Below are 25,153 nucleotides of genomic sequence, written 5' to 3'. Positions count from 1 at the left end.
GGGACTAGATTGGGTTGGGATATCTGGTCGGCGTGGACAGGTTGGACCGAAGGGTTTGTTTCCATGTTGTACATCTCTATGCCTCTGAACAGATGATGTTCAGTGCAGGAGTGGCATGCACCCTGGAAGCAGTCCATTATCTGAGCCTGATGGATGATACAGTTTATGTTGGCATATCAGTGGGAAAAAGAATGTGAAGCCAATTCAGATCCAAAAAGGAGGATGCACACATAGAAGCAGAGGCATACCTGAAATGTTATGAGAATACTTTGCAATTGTCTGTACCAAGGATAGGATGCTGACTAAGGCATGATCAAGGATTATCTATGTTTAATGTTGATAGGGCACCAAGGCCAGGTACGATGTACCCAAGGATACTGAGGGATTGTGAATAAAAATTGAGGAAGCATTGCTGCAATTTTCCTCTCTTCCTTAGACTCCAGGATGTTGCCAGAAGACTGGAGGATTCTAAATGTTACAAACCCATCTTCCGAAAAGGGTGGAAAGACAAGTCCAGACATTTCAACCAAGTTGGTTTATTTTCAGTGGTGGGGAAGCTTCTAGAAATAACTATTTTTGAGACCAAGGTAGGAGTCATCTGAGAAAATGTGGGTTAATTAAGGGAAGCCAGCATGAATTTTTAAAGGAAAATTGAGTTTGACTAACTTGCTGGGTGTTTTTGAAGAGGTGACAGAGAAGGTTATGTTATATGCTGTAATGGACTTCAAAAAAGCATTTTAATATAATGCTATACAATTGATTTATGAGCAAAGTTTGAGCTCACACAATAAAGGGGACAGGAGATGGATAAATGGCAGGTGAAATTCATTGTCTCGAAGTGTGAAGTGATTCATTTTGGTAAAAAGACCATGAACTGATTGTATTAAATAAAGAATCGAAAAGAGGTGCTGGAGCAGAAAAACCCAAGTGTATATGTATATATGTCATTGAAGGTGACATGGGAAATTGAAAAGACAATTAACAGAGCTTACAGTAAGCCAGGCAGTAATAGGGGAGTAGAATTCAAGAGCGAGAATTAAATTTGTATTAAGTAGTGGTTTGGCCTCATCTGGAGTATTGCATCCAACCTGGGTTCCAAACCTGAGGAAAGACCCAGAAGGAATGGAGAGAGCATATAAACAAGTCATAGAATGATCCTAGGGACAATGTATTTCAGTAAGTAGGACAGATTGGAGAAGTTGAGGTGATTTTCCTTGTAGAAGAGATGCAGGAGGGGGGAATTTGATAGAGGGATCTGAACAGAATGGATCAGCAAAATGTTCCTGCTGGTAAAGCTATTGAGCATGAGGGGCACAGAATTAAACTAACTGACAAAGAGAGCATTGGAGGCATGAGGACAAACTTTTTCATGCAAATATTGAATGCACAATCTGAGTGTATGGTGGAGGCATGTTTAGTTGAAGTATTCGACAATAAATGGATTATTATCTGAAAAGGAAGAATGAACATTACAAGGAAAAGACAGGGGAATTTTTTTTTTAGAAAACTGGTGTAGACATGGCAGGCCAAATGGAATCCATCTGTGCTGCTGCAATTCTGACATTCTGGGATTTATGAGTTCCAGAATAAAGCTTCCAACTGCAGTAGCTAACTACCTGTGCATTTGACATTTTTTACAGCAAAGCTGAAAGAGTGCTGTTCTCTTTTAACGTGCTCAGCGTGTAAGAGGCTACAGTTGCTAAGCATCACAATTATTTAGCAAACCAATTTCCTGCAGGTAATTTTCTTTGGTATAACAGGATAAATTATATGTTGTCAAGTACAAAATATCAATTTAAACTCAAATTTTTTCAACCCTTTGCAGTGTAAGCACAAGAGCTTTTTTTTGGTTTTGAAAAACGAAATACAATTTTGGTCTGTCTAACTGTGAATATTTGAATATAGCTCGGCAAAGGACAGTTCTAGTCAGATGGGTTCCTCTTGGAACATGCTGTGCAGTGCAATTTCCTTAAATGCTAAGTAAATTGCTGTTTTCTGCATCAAGGGATCAATATGAAATGTTCGTGTAAGTCTTTTAAAGTGGTGACTTAACAGAATAAACATATTTATTGTTGGATCAGGACATGATTAATCAGTTCCATACATTTTTTTTTATCATTGATTGGGTTTCAATAAATACTGAAGGCTCATGCTCAACTAGCGACATTTCCGCACTTTATTTGTCTATAAATTTGAAAATAGACTCCAGCAAAAGGTTATCAATACTGTAAGTACAATGAAAATGAGATGTATATGACTTAGGAAGAAGGCCAAAACCTGATGAATCAAAGATCTGCTTTGACTGGATTCAGTATATGTTTATAACTTTGACAAAATACAGTAAACTGCAGGCCAGTCAATATTTTAAGGAGATGTAACCTGCTTTATCTTTAGCTTTCGGATAACTGATCCATTTGATGCTCATTTGCATAATTTGCTGTTGTTTTATTTCACATTTCTAACATTCGAAGGTTTTCTTTTTATTTCTGATTGTATTGGCATTTGTAATATAGTCCTTTAATATATAGCCTGGAAATTATAGCTGAAGCAGTGTGCACAATGCAGTGGGATATCCTTATCATAACTAATACAATCTGTTTCACCTTCCCAGAACCAGCAAACACCAGTCTTTTCTGTCCATAAATAAGAGTCCTCTGCTTCCTTCCATTCTATCTGACACTTGGCTATCTCTTTGTGTTTCCCAATTACTCATTGTCATTTAATAATTTAATTTGCAAATAGATTTCAATTCTAACTTCAGGTATTGGTTTAATGGTCCACTTAGCAAATTCAGATTTATTTCAATCTAAATTAACATTGTTGCATTGTGTAATTTTAATGGTCAGAATTTGTCTGAATAAAAAAAAAATCACATGATGTTAATTTAGTAAAATAATTTGACACTGAATTGCCGTGGAGTTTGAACCCACCATTAAATTAGGATTGCTCTTTCTGGTTCCCAAAATTGTTGATCTTGATGGAATTTGTGTGGTATCTGGAATGGCAGCACATTTCTTTAAGGTCATGAGCTCCAGTCACAGGGTGTCTCTGACACTCATGCACAACTACCTCCTCTTTGCAAAGTAATTTTCTCACTGACTCCTTTTGTCCCTTAAGAAGAGGAGCATTTGTACTTGCCATTTGTTTTAAAGAGCTTGATGCCTCTTTCAAGTGCCTGTTCATACCTCTTGTCCAGCTTGAAGACCCATATACATTTCATGAGTGAAAGCCACAAGGATGATGAACTGGTAACTTGCAGCTTAACATTTTTGGGTCTATTGCCCACATGTCAACTCGTTGATCAAAGATATGGGAGAGGAATTTTGGACCATTTTTCTTTCATTTTAATTGGCTACTTATAATTGTTTCTACGTGTGACTTTGAAGTAAAACAAACTTTATTTTTTTCTTTCTACAACAAAACCTGTTCTCATAAAACAAAGAGCTGTTAAATACATTGATATTTATATTTCTAACCAAAATTTCTGTACGTATTTTGTGGAACCATAGAAGTTATAGCATGGAAAGAAGCCCCTCAGTGCATTGTGCAGTTGGAACTGATTTTCACATGGGCCTGAAAACTGCACAATTCTTTTTAAATATTTTAAAACTAATTGCAGAAATTTTGTCCTCATTTACACCAGATTCCATTATTGGAAAGTGGAAAGAGATTGTGCAGCAGAAAATGTAAATGAGAACTTTTCAAACTGCCACCTTTCTTCTTTCAACTTTAGTCCTTGATGGCAGTCATATTTCATTATTGTTGGGACCAATTTATGAAGGGAGAACTGATTCTTTTCCTTGTCCTCATCTTCCATGCGCCAAAACGAAGTTTAATTTTAAAACGCGATCTGATAATTGGTCTGTATAGAGCGCAGTATTGGGAACAAGTCAGTCATTTTTTTTAGGCTAAAAAATTAAGATGGAATTTGAGTAGTTGGGTACTTCAATACCAATGATTTTCACCATGAGTTTTGTTTGTTAGGAGGAATAACATAAGCATTGCCACATCAAGTAAAGCACCCTTCTGGAAGCAAACAATGTCAAAGATTTCATCATTCTCCTACGTCAAGTTCTCCATCAAGGCTATGATGTTGATGCTGGTCATTCAGAATAGGCTCACAGTTTCAAGCAGGTTGTTCATGAATCAATGGAAATTCTGGATGGTGATCTGAAAAGATGTAGCAAAAACTGATCTACTGGCAGAGACCATGAGACTAACACTGGGCTGGCGAGTTGGGTGAGATGGAGGTTGAGCAATCGAGCAAGAGTGAAGGATGGGCGAGTTGCGATTGCTGTTTTTAAGGAGACAGGTGATTGGTGTCTCAATAGTGCATTTGGAGAATGTCAAGAGAGGCATATTGCGATGTTATCATCCTAACAAGCAGGAGTATAGTCTGAAATGTCTGGAGAGTAGGAAGGTTGCTGAGCACCGAATGGTAGGGATAGGGTTAGGGAAGTCAGAGGACATAAGAATGAAATGGTGAGGTGATGCATGACAAGCTGTTGCTTGTTTATTAAATAGCTATTTCTGATTTCAGTAAATAGGAATTTAGGATTATATACAACATGGTCATTACAAGAGACTAGCTATTTAGGTCAGTTGGTCTGTTAGGTGTTGAGATTCCATTCAAAACTCCTTGCATTTTACTTAATCGTATCAACACATTCTTTTATTTCTTCCTCAAATACTTGCGTAATTTTCTCCTCAATTGCATCGTACTGTTTGTCTCATAGTCAAAAGTACTTGTCATGAAAATAATTCTGCATACCTTGTTAGTTAATTTATTGTGCTTTACAAGATATTTCTTCAGTGATGTATTTTCAAAATTTTCTTTTCCCCCTGCTAAGCTGAAGGAGCTCACCAGTTTGGACCTGCGCCACATAACCGAGCTAAACAATGAAACCATAATGGAAGTGGTCAAGAGGTGCAGAAACTTAAGCTCTCTGAATCTTTGTCTGAACTGGACCATTAATGACAGGTACAGCTGTACTTTCTGCATGTGTTAGATTAATATAAACTGTTCAAACTCAAGAAAAGTGCAATTTTCACTTGTTGCCACACATTTGGGTCTTGCAGCCAAACTTAATTACTGTGTTGTGTTGATTTTATTTCTAACTCAGCATGGCAACATTTATGTTTTTAAAAAGTCTTCAATATTTGTTGAATCAGTCATTCAAGAAATCAAAGGCAGGACTTATCCAGTTAATGGTCAGGCCCTGGGTAGTGTTGTCAAACAAAGAGACGTAGAGGTTCAGATATGTAGTTCTTTGCAAGTTGCCTCACAGGTAGACAGGGTGGTTAAGGTGTTTAGCATGCTTTTATTGTTCAGACCTTTAAGTATAGGAGTTGGGTATCATGTTAAGGTTGCACAGGATGTTGGTGAGGCCCCTTTTGCAGTAGTACATATAGTTCTGGTCACTCTGCTGTCGGAAGGATGTTAAATTAGAGAAGGTTCAGAACTAAGTTACCAGGATGTAGCCATAATTGGAGGATTTGAGTTGTAAGGATGGGATGTTTTCACTTGAGTGTCGGAGGCTGAGTGGTGACCTTAAAGTTTTATAAAATCATCAAAAGGTCTTTTCCCTAAAGTGGGGAAGTTCAAAACTAGGGGGTATATTTTTAGCGTGATAGGACAAAGATTTAAAAGTGACCTGAGAGGCTAACTTTTTACACAGGGTGGTTCATAGGTGGAATGAACTGTCAGCGGAAGTGGTAGATGCAGGTACAGTTACAACTTTTAAAAGACATTTGGATAGGTACATGAAAAGGAAAGGTTTGGAGGAATATTGGCCAAATGCAGGCAAGTAGAAATAGTTTAGTCTAGAAAACGTTAGATGGCATGGACTAGTTGGACTGAAGGGTATGTTTCTGTACTGTAAAACTTTGTTCACTCATTTTTAAAATTAAATCATTTGAAAATGATTTGTTAATAGGTTGTTTGAATAGATGGTTAGTTGATCATTCGTTGGTTCATGAGTGAAAGCAGCTACAGCATAGCAACACTTGAAATTAGTTAAGAGGATTAAATGGAATCCACAGCGTTTGTTTCTTGCTGGCTAATATGGCTTGAATTTTAAATTAATTTGAATGTTTATTACATGAAATTATTGTGAAGAATTTAATTTTGGTTATATTGCATTAATTATGAGTCATTTTACTGAATGCCTATGAAATAAATTGGAAACACTTTGATTTGTTTATGAACACTTTGGAGGTCAGATTGATCAATTTTCTTTTCCAGCGAAGACAACGAAAAAGTAAGTCAGATGAAATGTTAAATTGGCTGCTGAGCCACTGTTGCCTTTATTACATAGTATCCTTCCCAAAACCAAGATCACCCTTCGTTATAATGCTGATTTTTGCAAATAGATTTTCTTGGAGAAAGTGAGGACTGCAGATGCTGGAGATCAGAGCTGAAAATGTGTTGCTGGAAAAGCGAAGCAGGTCAGGCAGCATCCAAGGAGCAGGAGAATAGATGTTTTGGGCATGAGCCCTTCCTGAAGAAGGGCTCATGCCCGAAATGTTGATTCTCCTGCTCCTTGGATGCTGCCTGACCTGCTGCGCTTTTCCAGCAACACATTTTCAAATAGATTTTCTTGTCAAACAAAACAAATTGTACAGTGTAAAACTTGGAAACAAGGCTGATGACTGATTGCATATCTCACTTTGAAGACATATTAGGACGTGTTTGACCAAAACAAAATTACACATTCATTGTCGATAGATTTTTGTATTTTTCTTGTGCTATCTCAAACAGTCCTTCAAAAAAAAAATTCATGCTTAGTTCAAATAGATTTAACCTGAACAAGTGCTGTGGCACCTTTCGACTGATGTTAATCCCACTCTTGATTGTTCTTTCAGCAGTTTCTCCTCAAGTCCACAGGATTTTTTTGAATTGATCTTTTATATTGATAACAGCTATGTTAAAATGCTTAAAAGGAGAACTGTGAAAATGTACTAAACAGAGTAATTTGAGTAGTTGGTCATATTCTTCAGATCTAAGACCTTGCACTAAGTCTAGTCCAGATTGATTGGATAAAAATTCCTACTTTACTTCTACAAGTGTTGATTTCTTCCTGAGTTCACAACTGTTCCTTTTATGTAGCAATTTTTTCTATGCATGTGTTTAAAAAAAAATTGGCAGGAAGCAGGTAGAATAGGGACTGTTCATTCACCAAATATTCCCACAACTTGCTTTAACTGGCAATCCCAAGGTATCAATAAGGACAACAACCACAGATTATTTTTCCTTCCTTGAACCAGCAAGACTGAAGCCAGTTAAAACATTTTGGTGTTTTAGTTTAATGGACTAATTGAACAGAGATTGGATACTGTCTGTATTCTTAAGACTCATGTGTTAACCAGGCACATTTGTTGACCTATTGATGATCTCATGTGAAAAGTGTTTGTGTTGTTTCTATCTATTGAGAATCATAAATTTTGCACACCATTTAACCGATCGTGTGTGTACTGGCTCTTGAAAGAGCTACTTAACTGGTCCCATTCTCCAACCTGATGTCTGTAGCTCTCTAAATTCAAATTTGTATATATCAAATATATATCCAGCTCTCTTTTGAAACGTCCTATGGAATCAGCCTCCACCACTTTCCCAAGCAGTACATTCCTAATCCTCACAACTCTCTTGAGTAAAGAAGTTTCTCCTTATCTTACTTCTAGTTCTTTTGCTGAAAGTTTTGCAATTGTGACCCCATAATTCCTCAGACTAAAAATTGATTGTCAAAAATAAAGTTAAATAATAATGTTTCAAAGTTTACTTGAGCCATGGAAATGTGGTCATGTGGTGAAATCCAGCTTGTAATGTTTATGTCCTCATAATATGTTTGTTCTAGGAATGTAGATATTTTGAGTTTGTTTTCCACGTTTCTGTCTCTCTTGTAGTCCATGGTTCTGCTGTAATTTTCTTCCTTGTTTTAGTACATGAGCAGCTGAGAGGGCGGTTTTAAAATTACTTCAAGGTTTTCTGAAACTTTAATAGTGCAATCATAGAGCGTTCAAAGTGACAATTGTAAGGATGCTCCCCTAATTGGAGCAAATTGTCGTGCTCTGAATTTTATAAATAGGAGGCTTACATTTACGGGGCAATTGGTGAAAATCTTACATTTTAAAGACAGAATACTTTCTCTTCAATGTAAATTGTTTCAGAAATTTGTGAAGAAGTTATTATAGGGCAGTGACCAAAAAGAAAAGTGTTACTGCCTGCTAGGGTACATGTTTAGCTAATATTGCATTGATTTACTTAAACAGAAAATATTGTCTGAATGAAACTATATTTTCTGCCCTATGCGATGAAAAATGTTACACTTTCCCCAGTTATGTCACTTGGAGAAGGAATTTTGCAGAGTGAGGGACCAGGGAAACATTGTTTCAGAGTTGCCATATGGAACTTTTTCTGTTCAGCAGGGCTTTGTGTAGCAGTAGAACTGCAAATTTTCAGGCACACCTGGAACAAGACCAATAACACAGTTCACCATCAGGATTTTCATGAAGTACCTTCCTAATATTTTCTGCTTAGCCAGCCTCAGCAGAAGTTGTAGTTTTTTTGAGGTTGCTGGTCAAAGAAACTACTCCATGCCAATCCTCTATCTCTCTGACAATTCTCGTATAAGAAGCGGTGTTAGATTTTACCATTTTTGCCCAGGGGGTGTTTATGGGGATGTAGTAAGTATTTGGAACAGCATCATTAAAGTTACGATAGAGTTGATTGTGTTTTTAAATAGTAATGTTTTTCTAAATTCGGTTTTCTTTTGTTCCTGTATAAATACATTCTGTTTTTGTTTAAAACTGAGTGGTTGGGACAGCTCTTGGAATATTCACTTCACACTTCACACCAACTTAAAACAACTAGAAACGTTAGTATCTGGGATATCTTCTTAAAATGTTCTGAGGGGGTCTGGCCTGGTCCATAACACATCAATGAGCAGAACTTATGTTCTGGAATATTTACAGGGAACAGGAAGAAATTGTGAAGTTGAAGCCTGTGTTAAATCCATGGATATTTCTAATAAAGTGTAGCTACAATAATAACCAGAAGTCATAATAACTTGCTGAAATAACCAATTAAATTTGCTTTGGTGACCTAGTTGGAATTAGTTACATTTACGGAGGTAGTGAAATGGTAATAATGTCACTTAGCTGGTAACCCAGAGGACCAGGTTAATGCTGTGGCCACTACAGTTCAAATATCACCATGGCAGCTAGTAACATTTACATTTAATGAATATTTTTTGGAATTGAAAGCTAGTCTCAGTAAGAAACAAGCATCAATTGTTAGAAAAACCCATTTGGTTTACTGGTGTGCTTTAGGAATGGAAGCCATTCTTATTTGATCTGGCCTCCAGATTCCAGACCTACAGCAATTTGGTTGGCTCTTAATAGCTCACTTCAAGGATGATTAGGAATGAAAATCAAATGTTGGTCTGGTCAGCGACACTCTAATTTAATGAATCAATAAATCCTGATCTTGTGATTTATCTTTAACATTTTGGTTGTCCTATGAGGACACTAATTCAAGATATGATGAGGGCAGAATGGTGGATGTGATCTATATGGACTTCAATAAGGCATTTGATAAGGTTCCCCATGGGAGACTGGTTAGCAAGGTTAGATCTCACAGGATACAGGGAGAACTAGCCATTTGGATACAGAACTGGATCAAAAGTAGAAGACTTTCGAAGAAGGTGGTGATGAAGGGTTGTTTGTCAGACTGGAGGCCTGTGACCAGTGGAGTGCCACAAGGATTGGTGCTGGGTCCACTTCTTTTCGTTGTTTATATAAATGATTTAGATGTGAGCATTAGAGGTATAGTTAGTAAGTTTGCAGATCACACCAAAGTTGGAGGTGTAGTGGGTACCTCGGATTACATTGGGATCTTGACCAGATGGGCCAATGGGCTGAGGAGTGGCAGATGGAGCTTAATTCAGATAAATGTGAGGTGCTGCATTTTGAGAAAGCAAATCTTAGTGGGACTTATACACTTAATGGTAAGTTCCTAGGGAGTGTTGCTGAACAAAGAGACCTTGGAGTACAGGTCCATAGCTCCTTGAAAGTGGAGTCACAGGTAGATAGGATAGTGAAGGCAGCATTTGGTTTGCTTTGCTTTGCTTTATTGGTCAGAGTATTGAGTACAGGAGTTGGGAGGTCATGTTGCAGTTGTACAGGACATTGGTTAGGCCACTGTTCGAATATTGCGTGCAACTCTGGTCGTCTTCCTATAGGAAAGATGTTGTGAAACTTGAAAGGGTTCAGAAAAGATTTACAAGAATTTTACCAGAATTAGTGGGTTTGCGCTATAGGGAGAGGCTGAACAGGCTGGGGCTGTTTTCCCCTCAGCCTCCAATGCTGCAGGATGTCCTTATAGACATTTATAAAATCATGAGGGGCATGGATAGGGTAAACGGGCAAAGTCTTTTCCCTGGGGTGGGCGAGTCCAGAACTAGAGGGCATAGGTTTAGGGTGAGAGGGGAAAGATGTAAAAGAGATGTAAGGGGAAAATTTTTTTATGCAGGGGGTGGTACATGCATGGAATGGTGGGGGGGGCGGTGGGGGAGGGGTGGAAGGGGGTGGAAGTTTATAGCTTTGCTGTTGCAGGTAATCTTCTGAGTGTAATCCCAAAAAAATGTTATATGTTATGGTAGTATATAGAAACCCAAATGTGATATTTAGTAAGGATAGTGAAGAGGCATTTAGTATGCTTTCCTGTATTGGTCAGAGGATTGAGTACAGGAGTTGAGAGGTCATGTCGTGAACATTGGTTAGGCCACTGTTGGAATATTGCGTGCAATTCTGGTCTACTTTCTATCGGAAGGATGTTGTTAAATTTGAAAGGGTTCAGAAAAGATTTAAGAGGATGTTGCCAAGTTTGGATGATTTGCGCTACAGGGAGAGGCTGAAAGGCTTGCGCTGTTTTCCCTGGAGCGTCGGAGGCTGAGAGGTGGCCTTATAGATGTTTATAAAATTGAGGGGCATGGATAGGATAAGTAGACAAAATCTCTTCCCTGGGGTGAGGGTGTCCATAATTAGAGCGCATAGGTTAGGGTGAGAGGGGAAAGATATAAAAGATACCTAAGGCGCAATTGTTTCACGCAGAGGGTTGTAAGTGTATGGAATGACCTGCCAGAGGAAGTGGTGGAGGCTAGTACAATTGCAACATTTAAAGGGCATCTGGATGGGTATATGAATAGGAAGGGTTTGGAGGGATATGGGCCGGGTACTGGCAGGTGGGACTAGATTGTGTTGGGACATCTGTTTGGCATGGACAAGTTGGACCGAATGATCTGTTTCCATGCTGTACATCTCTATGACTATGACTAAATGCACAAATTGTCTGATAAGAAGTCATTGTCACAGTTTCAACTTGATATTCTAATAAGATATTAAAACCAAAGGAACTGTGAATGCTGGAAATCAATAACAAAAACAAACTGCTGGAACAGGTCAGTAGATCTGGCAGCATCTGTGGAGAGAAATCAGAGTGAATGATTTGGGCCCAGTGACCCTTCCTCAGAATTGATAAGATATGGCCGGCTATGTAGAGTTCCAATTATCTGCTGACTGATTACCATTTTGCAAATCACAAATATGACTTATACTACTTCCCTCACCGTTGTGTGAAGAATTACAATGATAATGCAGTCTGATTTTGAGTATACATTTGCTTTGTTTAGGTACTGTCAGATAACTATTGGATAGTATGGAGGCACACTAGATAACATTTCGTGTGAATTCTGTCTCAAAAGAGCAGTCCTTGGCCAAAAACATAATTTTCAACCTTATTCATGTTCAGCTAGAGAAAATTTTGACTCATCCATAACCTAATGTTGAACTGACAGTCTGACTAAATTGAAGTTAATTGTGGATTTCAGAAAAGTTATCGATATATTAAGCTGGCTATCAGCAATATATTCTTAGAATCTGACGCTGTGATGATGGTGTTGGTGGGTGGCATATAGATGAATAAATGGTGGGTCAAAAGACAAATTTTGGGAGAAATCTGATGGTTATGTGTGTTGAAAAGAGAACCCATTGACATTGCTAAAGATTATTGCATCCAGATAGATCAGAGTGTTACCATTACTAGGACAGATAAATGGATCTTGAAAATAGAAGATTGAGAGGAATAGCATGACCAATTGTGTAAATGCTGCAGAGAACTCAAGAAGGAAGAACAAAGAATAATCAACACAATTCAATCATTTCACTTTGGAATAGGTGTTGGGTATGTGACAAAAAATAGAGATTCTAACCAGGGTTTTGCAGAGTGGCACAAAACTGGAAGGCAGTGACACACTTCACAATAATCTTGAGGAAAGGGAAGTTTGAGATGGGTGGTAATTAGACTAATTGTTTTGAGTAATGTCATTCAGTTTAAATGGAAGAAGGGTTGTGTGTCCAAAGAAAACCTTTACAAATATCACTGGTAGGTCAGATGGCAGTAATTTTTAAAATATCTATTCACAGGAATGTGGGCATCACTGACAAGGGCAATATTAATTGCCCAACCCTAGTTACACTTGAGAGCTTATTGATGAGTTGCCTTCTTGAACTGCCTGCAGTCTTTTTGTTATAGGTACACCCACAATACCATTACAATATAATGACAATGAAGGATTGGAGAGATATTTTCAGTCAGAATGGTGAGTGGCTTGGAGGGGAACTTGCAAGTGGTGCTATTCTTATGTATCTGTTGTAGTCATGAGTTTGGAAGGTGATTACCAATGCATCAACTAGCTTCAAAGCCACCGCCTTCAGCACTCCTGTATGTAGACTATCACATATTCGACCCTTATAATTTCTTGAATATAATCATCTTATTAATAGTGTTATCCTTAATCTCTTCATTCGCCCTTATCACTTAAATGTCTAATTCTAACACTATGTTCTTCCTTCTGTTACCTTGATGTACTGTTGTAAGATGTGACTTGGCTGGTTAGAGTGCAATACAGTACTTTTCATTGTATCTTAGTTTCTGTAACAGTAATAAATCAAATCAATTCCAGGAACATTCTTGTATCTTCTTCAGTGAAGTTGACTCCATCATACCCAAAGGCTGCATGTCTTGTCTTTATCCTGTGTAGCATATTCTGGCCTTCCATATTAAACTGACTGTTGATCACCCAAGTCTCTGCTTACCTTTACTGGTAAAATGAGGTCAGAAATGGTTGAATCTACATGGATAGGATAGGGTCTAAAATGTGGCTGACTGATGCTTACTGCTACCCATTTAGGTCTTCTATCCTGTTTTAAGCTGTTAACCTTTTAGGTTGCTTAAAATTTCATTCTAGTTGCATTTGAAATTTAAACTGACAAGCTTAAATATTTAGTTCTGGCTCGCTGATGTTTCCTAGCCTCCTTCATGAAAAGGAATGAAAGGTGCAATGGCTCTTTTTTTATTCAAAAGAAAGGCTTAGAAGACATTTGATGGAAGTGTGCAGGTTTATGAAGGGCTTCGTAAGTAAAATGAGTTCAGCAGTGAGGGAAGCACAATGCATATCAGGTTTAAAAAAAAAAGCATGTTAAGAGAGAAAAGGTAAGGGGAATAGGAGGAATGAAATGAATAGCTGTTACAGGGGTATGCAACTCATGGGAAAATGCCAAATGGCTTCCTTTTTTACTGTAAAATTGAATGGCTAGCTCTGCCATTCCTCAGAAACACGTAAATGATCCTGAAGTTGTGGTGTGAGATGAAGTGCCAGTGCATACTGAGGGCACCAACATCTGATGGTCTGTGTTTTAGTCCTGCTGCTAGAGCTGTGTTTTTATTTGTCCCATTGTTTTTGTTTTTGAGCATTACTCTTCTGTTACTTTTGAGTTCTTATTCCAAATTTTATTGAGGTGAATTTCTGAGAGAATTCTCCCACTCATCCTTCAGAGCCCTGAGGAAGACCATGAATGAACAGGAGAATCGTGATAACTTACAACTGATTTCCGTAACCCCAGTCAACTTGGAGCTAGTGAGGATTGCAGAGTCGATAAAATGTGGAGCTGGAAGAAGCACAGCAGGTCAAGCAGCATCAGAAGAGCAAGAGCAGGACTGTTCATCAGGACAGGGAAGGGGTCTGAGAAATAAATAGTGGGAGGGGAGTGGGGCTGGGGAAAGGTAGGTGGGATGCAGGTAGGAGGTGATCGAGATTGGTCAATAGGAAGGATGGAGCAGATAGGAGGGAAGCAAGTTGGACAGGTCAGGTCAGGTCACGGAAGTGGCTTGGAGAGGGAGGGCTGAACCTGGGATAAGGTGGGGAGTGGGAAGATTTTTAAGCTGATGAATTCTATGTTGAGACCGTAGCTGAGATATCCATATAGCAGATTTTAGAACTTTGCTTTTTCTGGTGCTTTTAGTTTCTTGTGTTTGTGCTTTTGAAGTCTGTATGTGCTGAAAACTCCTCAGGCTCCACTCTCCAGACCTTAAATTCTTAATTGTTTCTTCTCGTCAAAAATATAAAAACAGATTGGCAAAATTTACTCAGACATTTAGAAATGAAAAGAGTTAACAAAGTAAGTGTTGGACATGTAGAAAAAAGTCTGGGGAATTAGAAATAAAGGATAAAGAGATGGCAGATGAATTGAACAAATACTTTGTGTCACTCTTCACTAGAGTGGATGCATGTGGCAGCTCAGAAATAGCTGTAAGTCAGAATTGAAAGGACGGAGGAGCTCAAAGGGTTCAGAAAAGATTTACAAGGATGTTGCCAGGGTTGGAGAATTTGAGCTATAGGGAGAGGTTAGGGCTGTTTTCACAAGGAGTCTCAGAGGCTGAGGGGTGATATTATAGAGGTTTATAAAATCATGATGGACATGGATAGGGTAAACAGACAAAGTCATATCCCTGAGGTGGGGAAGACCAGAATGAGAGAGTACAGGTTTAGGGTGAGCGGGGAAAGATATAAAAGAGATCTAAGGGGCAATGTTTTCACGTAGAGAGTGGCGCATGTATGGAATGAGCTGCCAGAGGCAATTGTGGAGGCTGGTACAATTACAACATTTAAAAGGCATCAAGATGGGTATATTAAGAGGAAGGGTTTGAAGGGATATGGGCTGGGTGCTGGCAAGTGGGACTAGATTACATTGGAATATCTGGTTGGTGTGGGTGAGTTGAACGGAAGAGTCTGTTTCCGTGCTGTATGTCTCTATGACTCTGTGACTCAATTATTCAAAAAGGGAGGGAGGCACAAGCAGGAAACAGGGATGAAAGGTATGGTTGCTAAATTTGCAGGTAACATCTAGATATCTAGGAAAATAAAGGGAATATCAATCTGTTAAGTGAATGGGCAAAGATCTGGCAAATGCACTGCAATGTGGGAAAATATGAAGATCCCCAATTGAACAGAATAAAAAGAAAGCATATTATTTAAATGATGAAAGATTGTAGAGCTCTGAGATGCAGAGATAGCTGGGTGTACTTGTGCATGAATTGCAGAAAGTTCGTATGAGGACACAAGAAGTAATCAAGAAAGCTAATAGAACATTAAGTTGTATAACAAGGAAAATCCAATGACAGTCAGGAGGTTATGCTTCTGCTATACAGGGAATTGGTGAAACTGAATCTGGAGTACTGTGTACTGTACTGGTCATAATACCGATAGGATGTTAATACACTGGAAGCAGTTCAGAGAAGGTTTACTGGACTATTACCTGGAATGAACTATTGCCTAAACAAGCTAGGCTTATATCCACCAAAGTTTAGAAAAGTTAGAGAGGACTTAGTTGAAATGTATAAGATCCTGTGGGGACTTGACGAGCTAGATACCAAAAGGATGTTTTGTCTTTAGGGAGAATGTAGGGATCATAGTTTAAAAATAAGGGATCACCCAATTAAGACAAAGATAAGGAAACATATATCTGAAAGCAAAAAAAACATGTAAATCACAGCACTTTTTGTTTTCAGTCTGTATTCCAGTATCGGCAGTAATTTGCTCAAACATATTTTTCTTTCGGAGGGCTGTGTGTCTTTGGAATTCTCTCCTTCTCAAGGCATTGGATGCAGAATCTTTAAATATTTTTAAGGTGGGGTACATATATATTTGATAAGGAAAATGAAAGATTATTGGTGATAAGCAGGAATATAGTGATGAGGTTAAAATAGACTCGGCAATGATTTTATTGAACTGTGGAGCAGACTCAAAGGGCTGAGTGTATATTCTTGTTCCCTGTTCATGTGTTCACAATCATTGCATTGATCAGAGTCATGCACACATTGCCTATGTTTTCAACAATGTAAATAAGTGCTGCAGTACTCGAGATATTTAAATTTTTATTTCATAATACTTTCAGAATGATAGACTTTTTTTGTAAAAAGTACCAGATTTTTGACTGGCATTGAAACATCAAGTCAGATCTTCCTTCCATATGATAACTTTGATTTGCTTGATGAGAAAAAAAGTAGGATTTGGTCTGAAGACCACCTGAGATCTCAGGAGCACTTAGGAGCACGGGAATCTACTATTTCAAGTCTCTGTAGTATGGTTTTCCAAGCCAAGGAAAACTTCTAAACAATGTAAGTCTCTGAACACTCAGTCGTCATGGACCCTCTCTTCATCATTGTAAATATTGTTCCATTGACCTTCTTGAAACTTTGAGAATAGAAGCCCAATATGAGAAATCAATACCAGTTATGCTTTTTTTTGGAAGGTTGTCTATTAATCTTGCATATTACAAAGGGGAGTACATTTGATACAAGTCATCCCTTGGACTTTGCTTTCCCTCTTAACATATTCTGCACTTTGTTCTTCAATATTAAACAGACAGAAATTGAATTCCACTGCATAATGAATTTGCATTCCATTGAATATCTCCTACTTGTGTAAGTCCCTAGTTGATGTTCATTCACCTGGGTAGACCATCATCATTCAATGTCGGTCTGTAATGTGTGATGAATAAAGACGTGTATCTGGCAACTATCCATCAGCCAAGTCTGTCTTGTTTAGTAAATTGAGGAGCCGACACTGGATTGCAGGCTTGTCTGCTGGTATGCAAATATTTGCAGAGAATTCTTAATCTCTATAGCTGTTTCTCAGTGCCAGTGTTCTTGTTGTTGATCTGACAATGTCACTTCTGGATACCCAGCCTCAGGTTGATATTTTAAAATGCAAACAAATAACTTTTGAATATTGCGGAATTCTTTCATTCCAAATGTTGTTTTCCTGAGGGTTTCAAGTAACATTGAAAAGGGACCGGTTGCATATTTGTGATCTTTGATAAATGATAGCAAATATCTTTGACTATTTGTACCTTACAATAGAGACTCAGAGGCTGAATCCAGCATGAATGAATGCATTATGCAGAGATCAGTGGGAGTTCAACATGTATTCGTATACAGATAATGCTTTTTTAATACAAAATCTATTAGTACCTAGCTAGCAATGAATCAAGAAGGGCACTTTCAGTAGATTTCATGTGAATTACCAATGCTGAATATGGTTTACATTTACTGAGATATCGGCTGCCAGAATGCTGCCTGGGCTTTTTACGAAGACTGATAGAATTTCAGTTGCTCTGATGCCTTTTGCCAAGTAATAAATATTACTCTCAAAGACTGCATATTGCAATGTACGCTTTGCTATATTCTACTAATTAAGCCAACAATACTTAAATCAACAGTTAATGCCTATACTATGTCTGTTGCCCTCTAAATAATGTGAGCTAGTTTTTGTTTATATCTTCCATAGTTGAGTGGATTGTGGAAGTGTACATTCCTGATCAGTTCTGTGATTTGTTCTGATTTGTTTTGTATGTTGCTCTTATCACAGGCAGTGTTGTAATATGTGTGTTTCCAAACACCACTAAAATTCCTATATTATAAGAGGAGTTGGCTTCTTCAACTTCCTTTTCTTCTTCAATTCCAATTTCTTTTTATACTTTCATGGGATATGAGCATTACTGGCTTCTAACGTCCCTGGAGAAGATGGTCCTAAGCTGTAAATCACTGGGACTGATATTTGGTGATAGAGTCATACAACATGGAAACAGATCCTTTGGCCCAACTTGTCCATCCTGACCATATTTCCTAAATAGAACTAGTCCCCTTTGCCTGCGTTTGACCCCTATCCCTCTAAACCTTTCTGCTCCATGTATCTATCCAAACATCTTTGGAATGTTGTAAGTGTACCCCCTCGAGCATTTCATCTGGCAGCTCATTCCATATACATACCACCTTGTATGAAAAAGTTGGTCCCTAAGATCTCTTTTAAATCTTTCCTCTCTCATCTTAAACCTATGCCATCTAGTTTTGGACTTCTGTTGGGAAAATACCTTAGCTATTCCTGTTTTTTCAAGAGGTGGTAGATGGGGGTCTAACTCGATGTGTTTGTTGATAGAGTTCCAGTTGGAATAGCATGCTCCTACGAATTCTCGTGCGTATTTCTGTTTGTCTTGTCCTAGAATGGATGTGTTGTCCCAGTTGAAGTGGTATCCTTCGTCCTCTGTATGTAAGGATACTAGTGAAAGAGGGTTATGTTATTTTGTGGCTGGTTGATGTTCATGTATCCTGGTAGCTAGTTTTCTGCCTGTTTGCCCCATCTAGTGTTTGTTACAGTCCTTGCGTGGTATTTTGTAAATAACATTAGTTTTGCTTGTTGTTTGTACAGTCTTTCAAGTTCATTAGCTGCTGTTTTAGTGTGTTGGTGGATTTGTGGGCTACCATGATGCCAAGGTGTCTGAGTAGTCTGGCAGTCATTTCTGAGATGCCTTTGATGTAGGAGAGAATGGCTAGGGTTTCTGGACGAGTTTGTCTGCTTGTTTGGACTTGTTGCTGAGAAATTTGCAGACTGTGTTCATTGGGTACTGTTCTTTTTGAATACACTATATAGGTGATTTTTGTCTGTTCTGCGTAGTTCCTCTGTGCTGCAGTGTGTGGTGGCTAGTTGGAATAATGTTCTGATGCAGCTTCGTTTGTGGATGTTGGGGTGATTACTTCTGTAATTCAATATTTGGTCCTTATGTGTTGTTTTCCTGTAGATGCTGGTTTGAAGTGAAAAAGTTACGAATTGCATCTTGTACCTCTCCCTCATGGATAATGTATTACTCAGAAACCTTGATTTGGTTCATTCTTACATGATTTCTCACATTCGAAGATTTTGGTTGCTCTTTCTGAGCTCTGTGAATAAAATGTGCTTGTTTGATAAACAATATGAGAGAGTTTCCATTTTCCACTGAACCAAAATCTTAAAATAGTTTTAAATGATTGTTCATACTCTGCTTAATTAGCTTCATTTGTCCGACATTGTCTGCATGCCTGGGACAATGATGGATGTATAGTAAGCCCATTTTGCCTACCTCAAGGAAATTAGTTCAGACAGCAAGTATGTAGATTTCACACTCCCATGCCCTATATTACTATCGCTTCCAGCAGGGTTCAAAGTCAACTCAAGAAATTGTATCATGCACTTGTTCCACAGCTGGATGAACTTCACAAACTTTGAAGTTTGAATTTCCAACATATGTTCAAACTCATTGACTGAAACTGTTGAATAGTGAGCCACTTGCTGGTTCAAATACCTTCTTTGAAGTTTTGTTAACTCATATGTCTGGATATTCAGCTTCTGGTTATGTCAAACCAATTAGAAAAGCCAAATGTGGAAATGCATCAACCTTCGGTACTGCAGTTGACCTTTCATCAGACACTCAATGGAGAGTTATGTTTATATTAACTTTTATCATTGTGTTGGTGCGGAATGATTAAATGAATCACTCAACATCTGGAATCCACTTCCAGTATTGAAGAGTTTATTGATATTACACTGTTGGGAAGAAAACCTTTTGGGGAATCAAAGGTTCTTCCCTGAATAACGAAAGATATAAACTTCTTTAGACTTGTTTTCAGTTTGCTTTAGCATTTACAAACCGATTGTGTTATAGATTACATATGCCTCCATTCAGATCAGTCATGTAACTGCATGAGCAATTGATAGACTGTTATAGATTTTTGCCATGATTTCACATTGTTGACTGAACAAATTCATTGCCTATTTTTGGGTTTTCAAATGCATCATATTCACCCACTTTCCAATATTGCTGGCTTCTACACCAGTTGTTCAATCCTTCCTGCTAGCAGGCTGGAGGCTTCTCCCTACTTTCTAAGCCTGTCAGTCCATAGGAATTCAGTTAAATCCCTTAATGTTGTTACAGTTAAAACTCCATTAATTATTTATGTCTATGGGATTACAATTACCTAAAGGATCTAATTAATGTGAGTCAAGCTTTTCTCCTTCTATCCCCTTCGAAATAGCTTGCAAGAGGTTCTTCTGTCTGTGCTTTTCAAGGATATCTCTTTATCAAAATTGACTCTGTACTACATTTTTTGTTTCTCCTTAATAAGAACCCATTGTGTTATTTTTTTTTATGAGACTCTTTATTGCTATGACTATGGAAGCCACAATTCTGACTAAAATGATTGCTTCAACTAACCATCTTTTTCAGCCATTTTATATTAACTAAAAACCACAGGCAGCCATTTTATGTTAACTAAGAACCATGGACGGCTCTAACACTTAGGAAGGAAAGAGTAAAAGTGTAAATAATGAGCACAATATTTGTGTCTGGAGAGGAATGTGAACTGGTATTATAAACTTTCAGAATGCCATGAGTCTCCCTGTTTAAATTTATTCCTCACTGTTTTTGTTTTGTTTTTGCCCTAACAATTGAATATTGTGGTGGTCTTCCCTGCTTCTGTCCAGCATAACATTGAGGTCAACTAAAGCTCTGCTACCATAAATTGTAGAATGTCCCATTTACCTATTGCCTGTGCTTTCTAACCTACACTTGGTTCCTGACAAGCAATGTTTTAATTTTTTTAAATGCTCATTTTTATTTTCAGTTGCCCCTCTCTTTGCTTGTAAGCTCTGTTAGCCTTGTAGTTCTCGGAGATACCTGCACTCACCTAATTCTGAACTTTTAAGCATCCCTGATATTAATCCCTTCATTGGTAGTTTTCCCCTCATCTATCAACCCCAAAATCTGGAATTCCTTTCCACTATCTCGCCACCTCAAATAAAAACAGAAACTACTGGAAAAGCTCAGCAAGTCTGGCAGCATCTCTGAAGAGAAATCAGAGTTAACATTTTGGGTCAAGTGACCCTTCCTTAGAATGGCCTCTACCTCACTTTTTTGTTTTCCTCCTGCAAGACACTCCTTTAAACCCACCATTTTCACCAATTATTTTGTCATCTGATTTAATATGTGATTTGTTGTCGTACTTGGTTTTCTAATGCTTCTTGAAGCACCTTGGCATTTTTTCATCACATTTGGGGACCTTTATAATTATAGTGAATAATTGAAGCCCCAATACAGGACCCATGGTCTCCCTCTCGTCATCTCCTGCCAATTGGAGTACCTGCTGATTATGCCTGCACTTTCTGTCCTGCAGTTCAACCAATTTCCTAGCTCATTACAAAATAGTGATTAGACATATCAGCTGATATTCTGTCTGTTCTTCTCTGGTAATGTGCATTTGTAAATTCATAGAGCTGAATTTTACAAGATCAGCTAACTGTAAATTTCAGGGAGTTCCATGGAGCGTTTCTCTCCATGAGCTCTTGTAAGTGTTTTCATGCTATTCTCTACAGCTCGCCTTGTTCACTATGCCTTGCTCATGCCATCTTCTGCTCAGCAATGACAGAAGTACTCACCACTGTTGAGGTACCCGGGGATTCCTGGCACTGGTGCTGTTTTTAAAGGCCACCCGTAAACAGTACCAGCGATGAGTGCATGCCATGGGAGGGCAATGGAAAAAAAGCCTTTGAAGGCACATAGGTCACTTCATTGAAAATACAAACTCATGTTTGTAAATATATTGCTGTTTTATATAATCACATGACTTATCCACTATCATTGAAACTGCAGCTATAAATATCAAGCTACACAGGCTACCCATGAGAGTTTTACAGCACTGAAGTAGGCCATTCAGCCCATTGTGGTAACTGTGCCAGTCATCAAATGTCCATAATTTCTTATCCCATTTTCCTGCATTCGGTCTGTGGCATTTCAAATGTTAATCTAAATAGTTCTTAAATGTCTTGAGAGTTCCTACCTCTACTACCCTTTTAGGCAGTGAGTTCCAAATACCTACAAATCCCCTTAAAACCTCCTACTCTTTAGCTTAAAATTGTGCCCCTGGTTATAGACCCTTAACTAAGGAGAAATATTTCTCCTTGTCTACCTTGTCTGTATCTCTCAAAACTTTGTATACCTCAATCAGTTCCCTGCCCTCAAGCCTATTCTCCTCTGAGGAGTCTGTGGTTACTTCTGCTTTGCAGGAGCAGAATTTGTAGTGATTAATTTGTAATGACAGTTACATGATCACAATTACTTGTGACCAGGATGTGTACCCCACACAATTGTCACATGCAGTGTATGATTACAAATGATCTCGACCTCTTCTGGTAAGTGCCTCATTAATACAAATGCCCTTTGAAGGGCTCACATCATTCACAAGACCCTATGTATATTTGAGGCTAAGATAGATTCTTATCAATAGGGGATTCAAGGGTTATGGGGAAAGGGTAGGAAAGTGGACATGAGACATGTCAGATCAGCCACAATTCAGTTGAATGATGGAGCAGACGCGAGGGGCCACTTGGCCTACTCTTTTTCTATTTCTTATGGTCTATGATTAGAACCTGCATGCTCAGACTGAATATAACCTTATTCATTCCACCCAGGTTATGTTTGCAGTTATTTTCCATTTCCAGTACATGTTACATATCACATGAATGTGAAGACAATGCAAGTCACTCTTGGCAGAGTGAGTTGCAGGCTCAGCTTGGTAATCAAGGGGCCTCTGACACCTTTGTTCCTGGTACCCCCTGTTGAGGCCAGTACTGAGTACATACTAATTCTCATCCAACTCTTAAACTTACACCTTCACCTCCCAACATTTACAGCTCCCTGAGCCCTTATACTTTGCCATATCAACCATCATGTTGCATTGTTCCCCATAGTGGTGGTGGCCATTCATGACCTGCCTTTTAACACACATCCTCCAATATCTCTTATCTCTCTCCCTCCCACTCCCCATGTATGTTGAGTTGCTCAACATTTGCATCCCAGCATGTTGTGTCCATTCCCCACAATTGACTTCCTGGCTTCCCGACCGCAGTACTGGCTCTTGATGAACCCCATTCACGTCCAAGAAACTCCAGAACTGACTGTGGCCCATGCACTGACTGAATTGGAAGGATAGCACCAATTGATGAGTGATTGCACCGCAATTACTAAGCTCTATGCAGTTCTCCAACTGACTAATCATGAAGCTCTCGACTTGTTACACTGGACTTGCAGGACTGATCATGCACTCTGTGGACTGTAGTGACTTAGAACCACTGATCTTGATTGTCCTAAGTATCTGACTACGTCCAGCCCCTGGATGGTGATTGTTCACTGTCCTTGACTGACAGTTATGAACTCTGACTGACAACAGTCCTCCTTGATTTTACCAAGGCCTAATCCACTAGATTTTGAGAAATGGCTATTTGGCTGAAGAATATGTCGTGTGTTTGTGTATGTGTGTCATTGATATAGCATAATGCTGCAACATGTTCATGGCCTTGAGTGACTGATCACTGCTGACAACCATGAAAAGCTGCATGGTTTAGTATCTGTTAAATGGCAAGCCAAGATATAAGTGTTAAGTTCTAGTAAACTATAAACCATAAATAGAACGCTATTTGGGTGGATGGTAGACTTGAACAGGAAAACTTGATCATGTGTCCTCTCAGCTCCATAGCTGGTCCTAGATGCCCCTCGAGCTCCCAGCTCTGGGTCACCTGACCCATTCTCTGAAAGTGGCAAAACATACCAATGACATACATAACTGCATACTATGAACTTTTAAATTCTGAATGAGGTGAAAAACATTAGTGTTTCTGTCATTATCCAAGTAGGTACAAAGTAGGTCAGTACAGAGAGAGCAAGCGGGTTGTGCCGAGATGCATCCTGGCCCAATCCATGATATGGGTTCTTGTTGCAAAGTGTCCTGGCAGCAGCATTACAGTGAAAGATGCAGATGTGTTCTAAAGTACAGCATTGAAGTGGGGAATTGTATTGTAAATGGACCGGAGATGTGTCGTGATAATGTGGTGAGGCTGATACATGTCAGTGCCAAATTTCAAGTAAGGGAGTTCTGGGTGGTCACTGCATTGGGACATAACCTACAATATTGGTGGCTACTGTGCAAAATGGAGCCTTAGAGGTGCAAACAGCAAACAGGAATGACCAGGTACTAACTTTGTCTTTCATGTCATGAATTGTCACTGTCTAGCTTTTCTCAAGTATGGGAGAATAGGAAACTATATACCAATAAGGCAGGCTCAGATACTAATTGCATCAAATCTTGTAAATAGGCCTCTCACCACTCAGTAACAAGATTCTTGTCTTGCTGTTCAAACATTTGTTGGAGAATTGGACTCTTTTTTTTCTTGGCGTCGACAATCTAATTTCTTACCATTGTGCCATATTTTCCCAATTGACTTGCCATTTCCATATCATTCAGAAGTTGGGAAGATTAATTATTGTCATGTCTACCGAGGTACAGTGAAAAGCTTTGTTATAAAGTACAAGCAGATCAAAAAGATTTACAGGAATACAGTTTACATTGCATGGGGTGTGTGCCAGGTGAGATCAGTGTTAGCAAGATCAGCATTATTTGAGGCTCAGGAGTTCATTATCAGATTTAGTCCATTGTGACTGTAGCAGTGGGAATTTTTGTAATATTGCTTTTTGAACAATTCCACAGTTCTGGTGTTTTGAACAGAAAATATTCAGTTATGCAAGATACTTGAAGTTCACTGACTAAGAATTCATATCACAGAAATAAACTTACAAACACATACATTGTGCAACATTGATTTAGGAATTGGGCAGCCTCCAGTTAATTATTTAAAATGGTTAATGAAGTTAAAACTGCTCAATTGGTCAAAAATGTTTTCATTCAATCTTGCTTACTGTCTTGGACAGCTGTACACTCCCAAGCTGATGAGTGAGAAATGCATTCACAATTGGTTTTGATTTTCCTCACTGATGTAATGCGTTTGTGTTAATACTGATTACCTATTTTCAATTTTTCCCTTCATCAACCAAATTGGACAAAGCTGATTAATGCATATTAATGCAGAAATCAGTGGTGATGGAAGTTGGTCTTGTG

At 38.5% G+C, this 25,153-nt stretch overlaps 1 protein-coding gene across 6 annotated transcripts in view; it reads left to right on the top strand.

The window, feature by feature from the left end:
* Positions 1-25,153, top strand: part of fbxl17 (F-box and leucine-rich repeat protein 17) — a 782,194-nt gene that overhangs the window by 319,566 nt on the left and 437,475 nt on the right. For all 6 annotated transcript variants that reach the window (XM_072583628.1, XM_072583627.1, XM_072583631.1 and 3 more), the window contains exon 8: positions 4,851-4,981. In XM_072583628.1, coding sequence (XP_072439729.1) covers positions 4,851-4,981 — 131 coding nt within the window. The remainder of the gene's footprint in view (positions 1-4,850; positions 4,982-25,153) is intronic.

Source organism: Chiloscyllium punctatum, chromosome 2, assembly GCF_047496795.1.
Source record: "Chiloscyllium punctatum isolate Juve2018m chromosome 2, sChiPun1.3, whole genome shotgun sequence".
NCBI lineage: Eukaryota > Metazoa > Chordata > Chondrichthyes > Orectolobiformes > Hemiscylliidae > Chiloscyllium > Chiloscyllium punctatum.
This window is presented reverse-complemented; position numbering and strand designations above follow the sequence as displayed.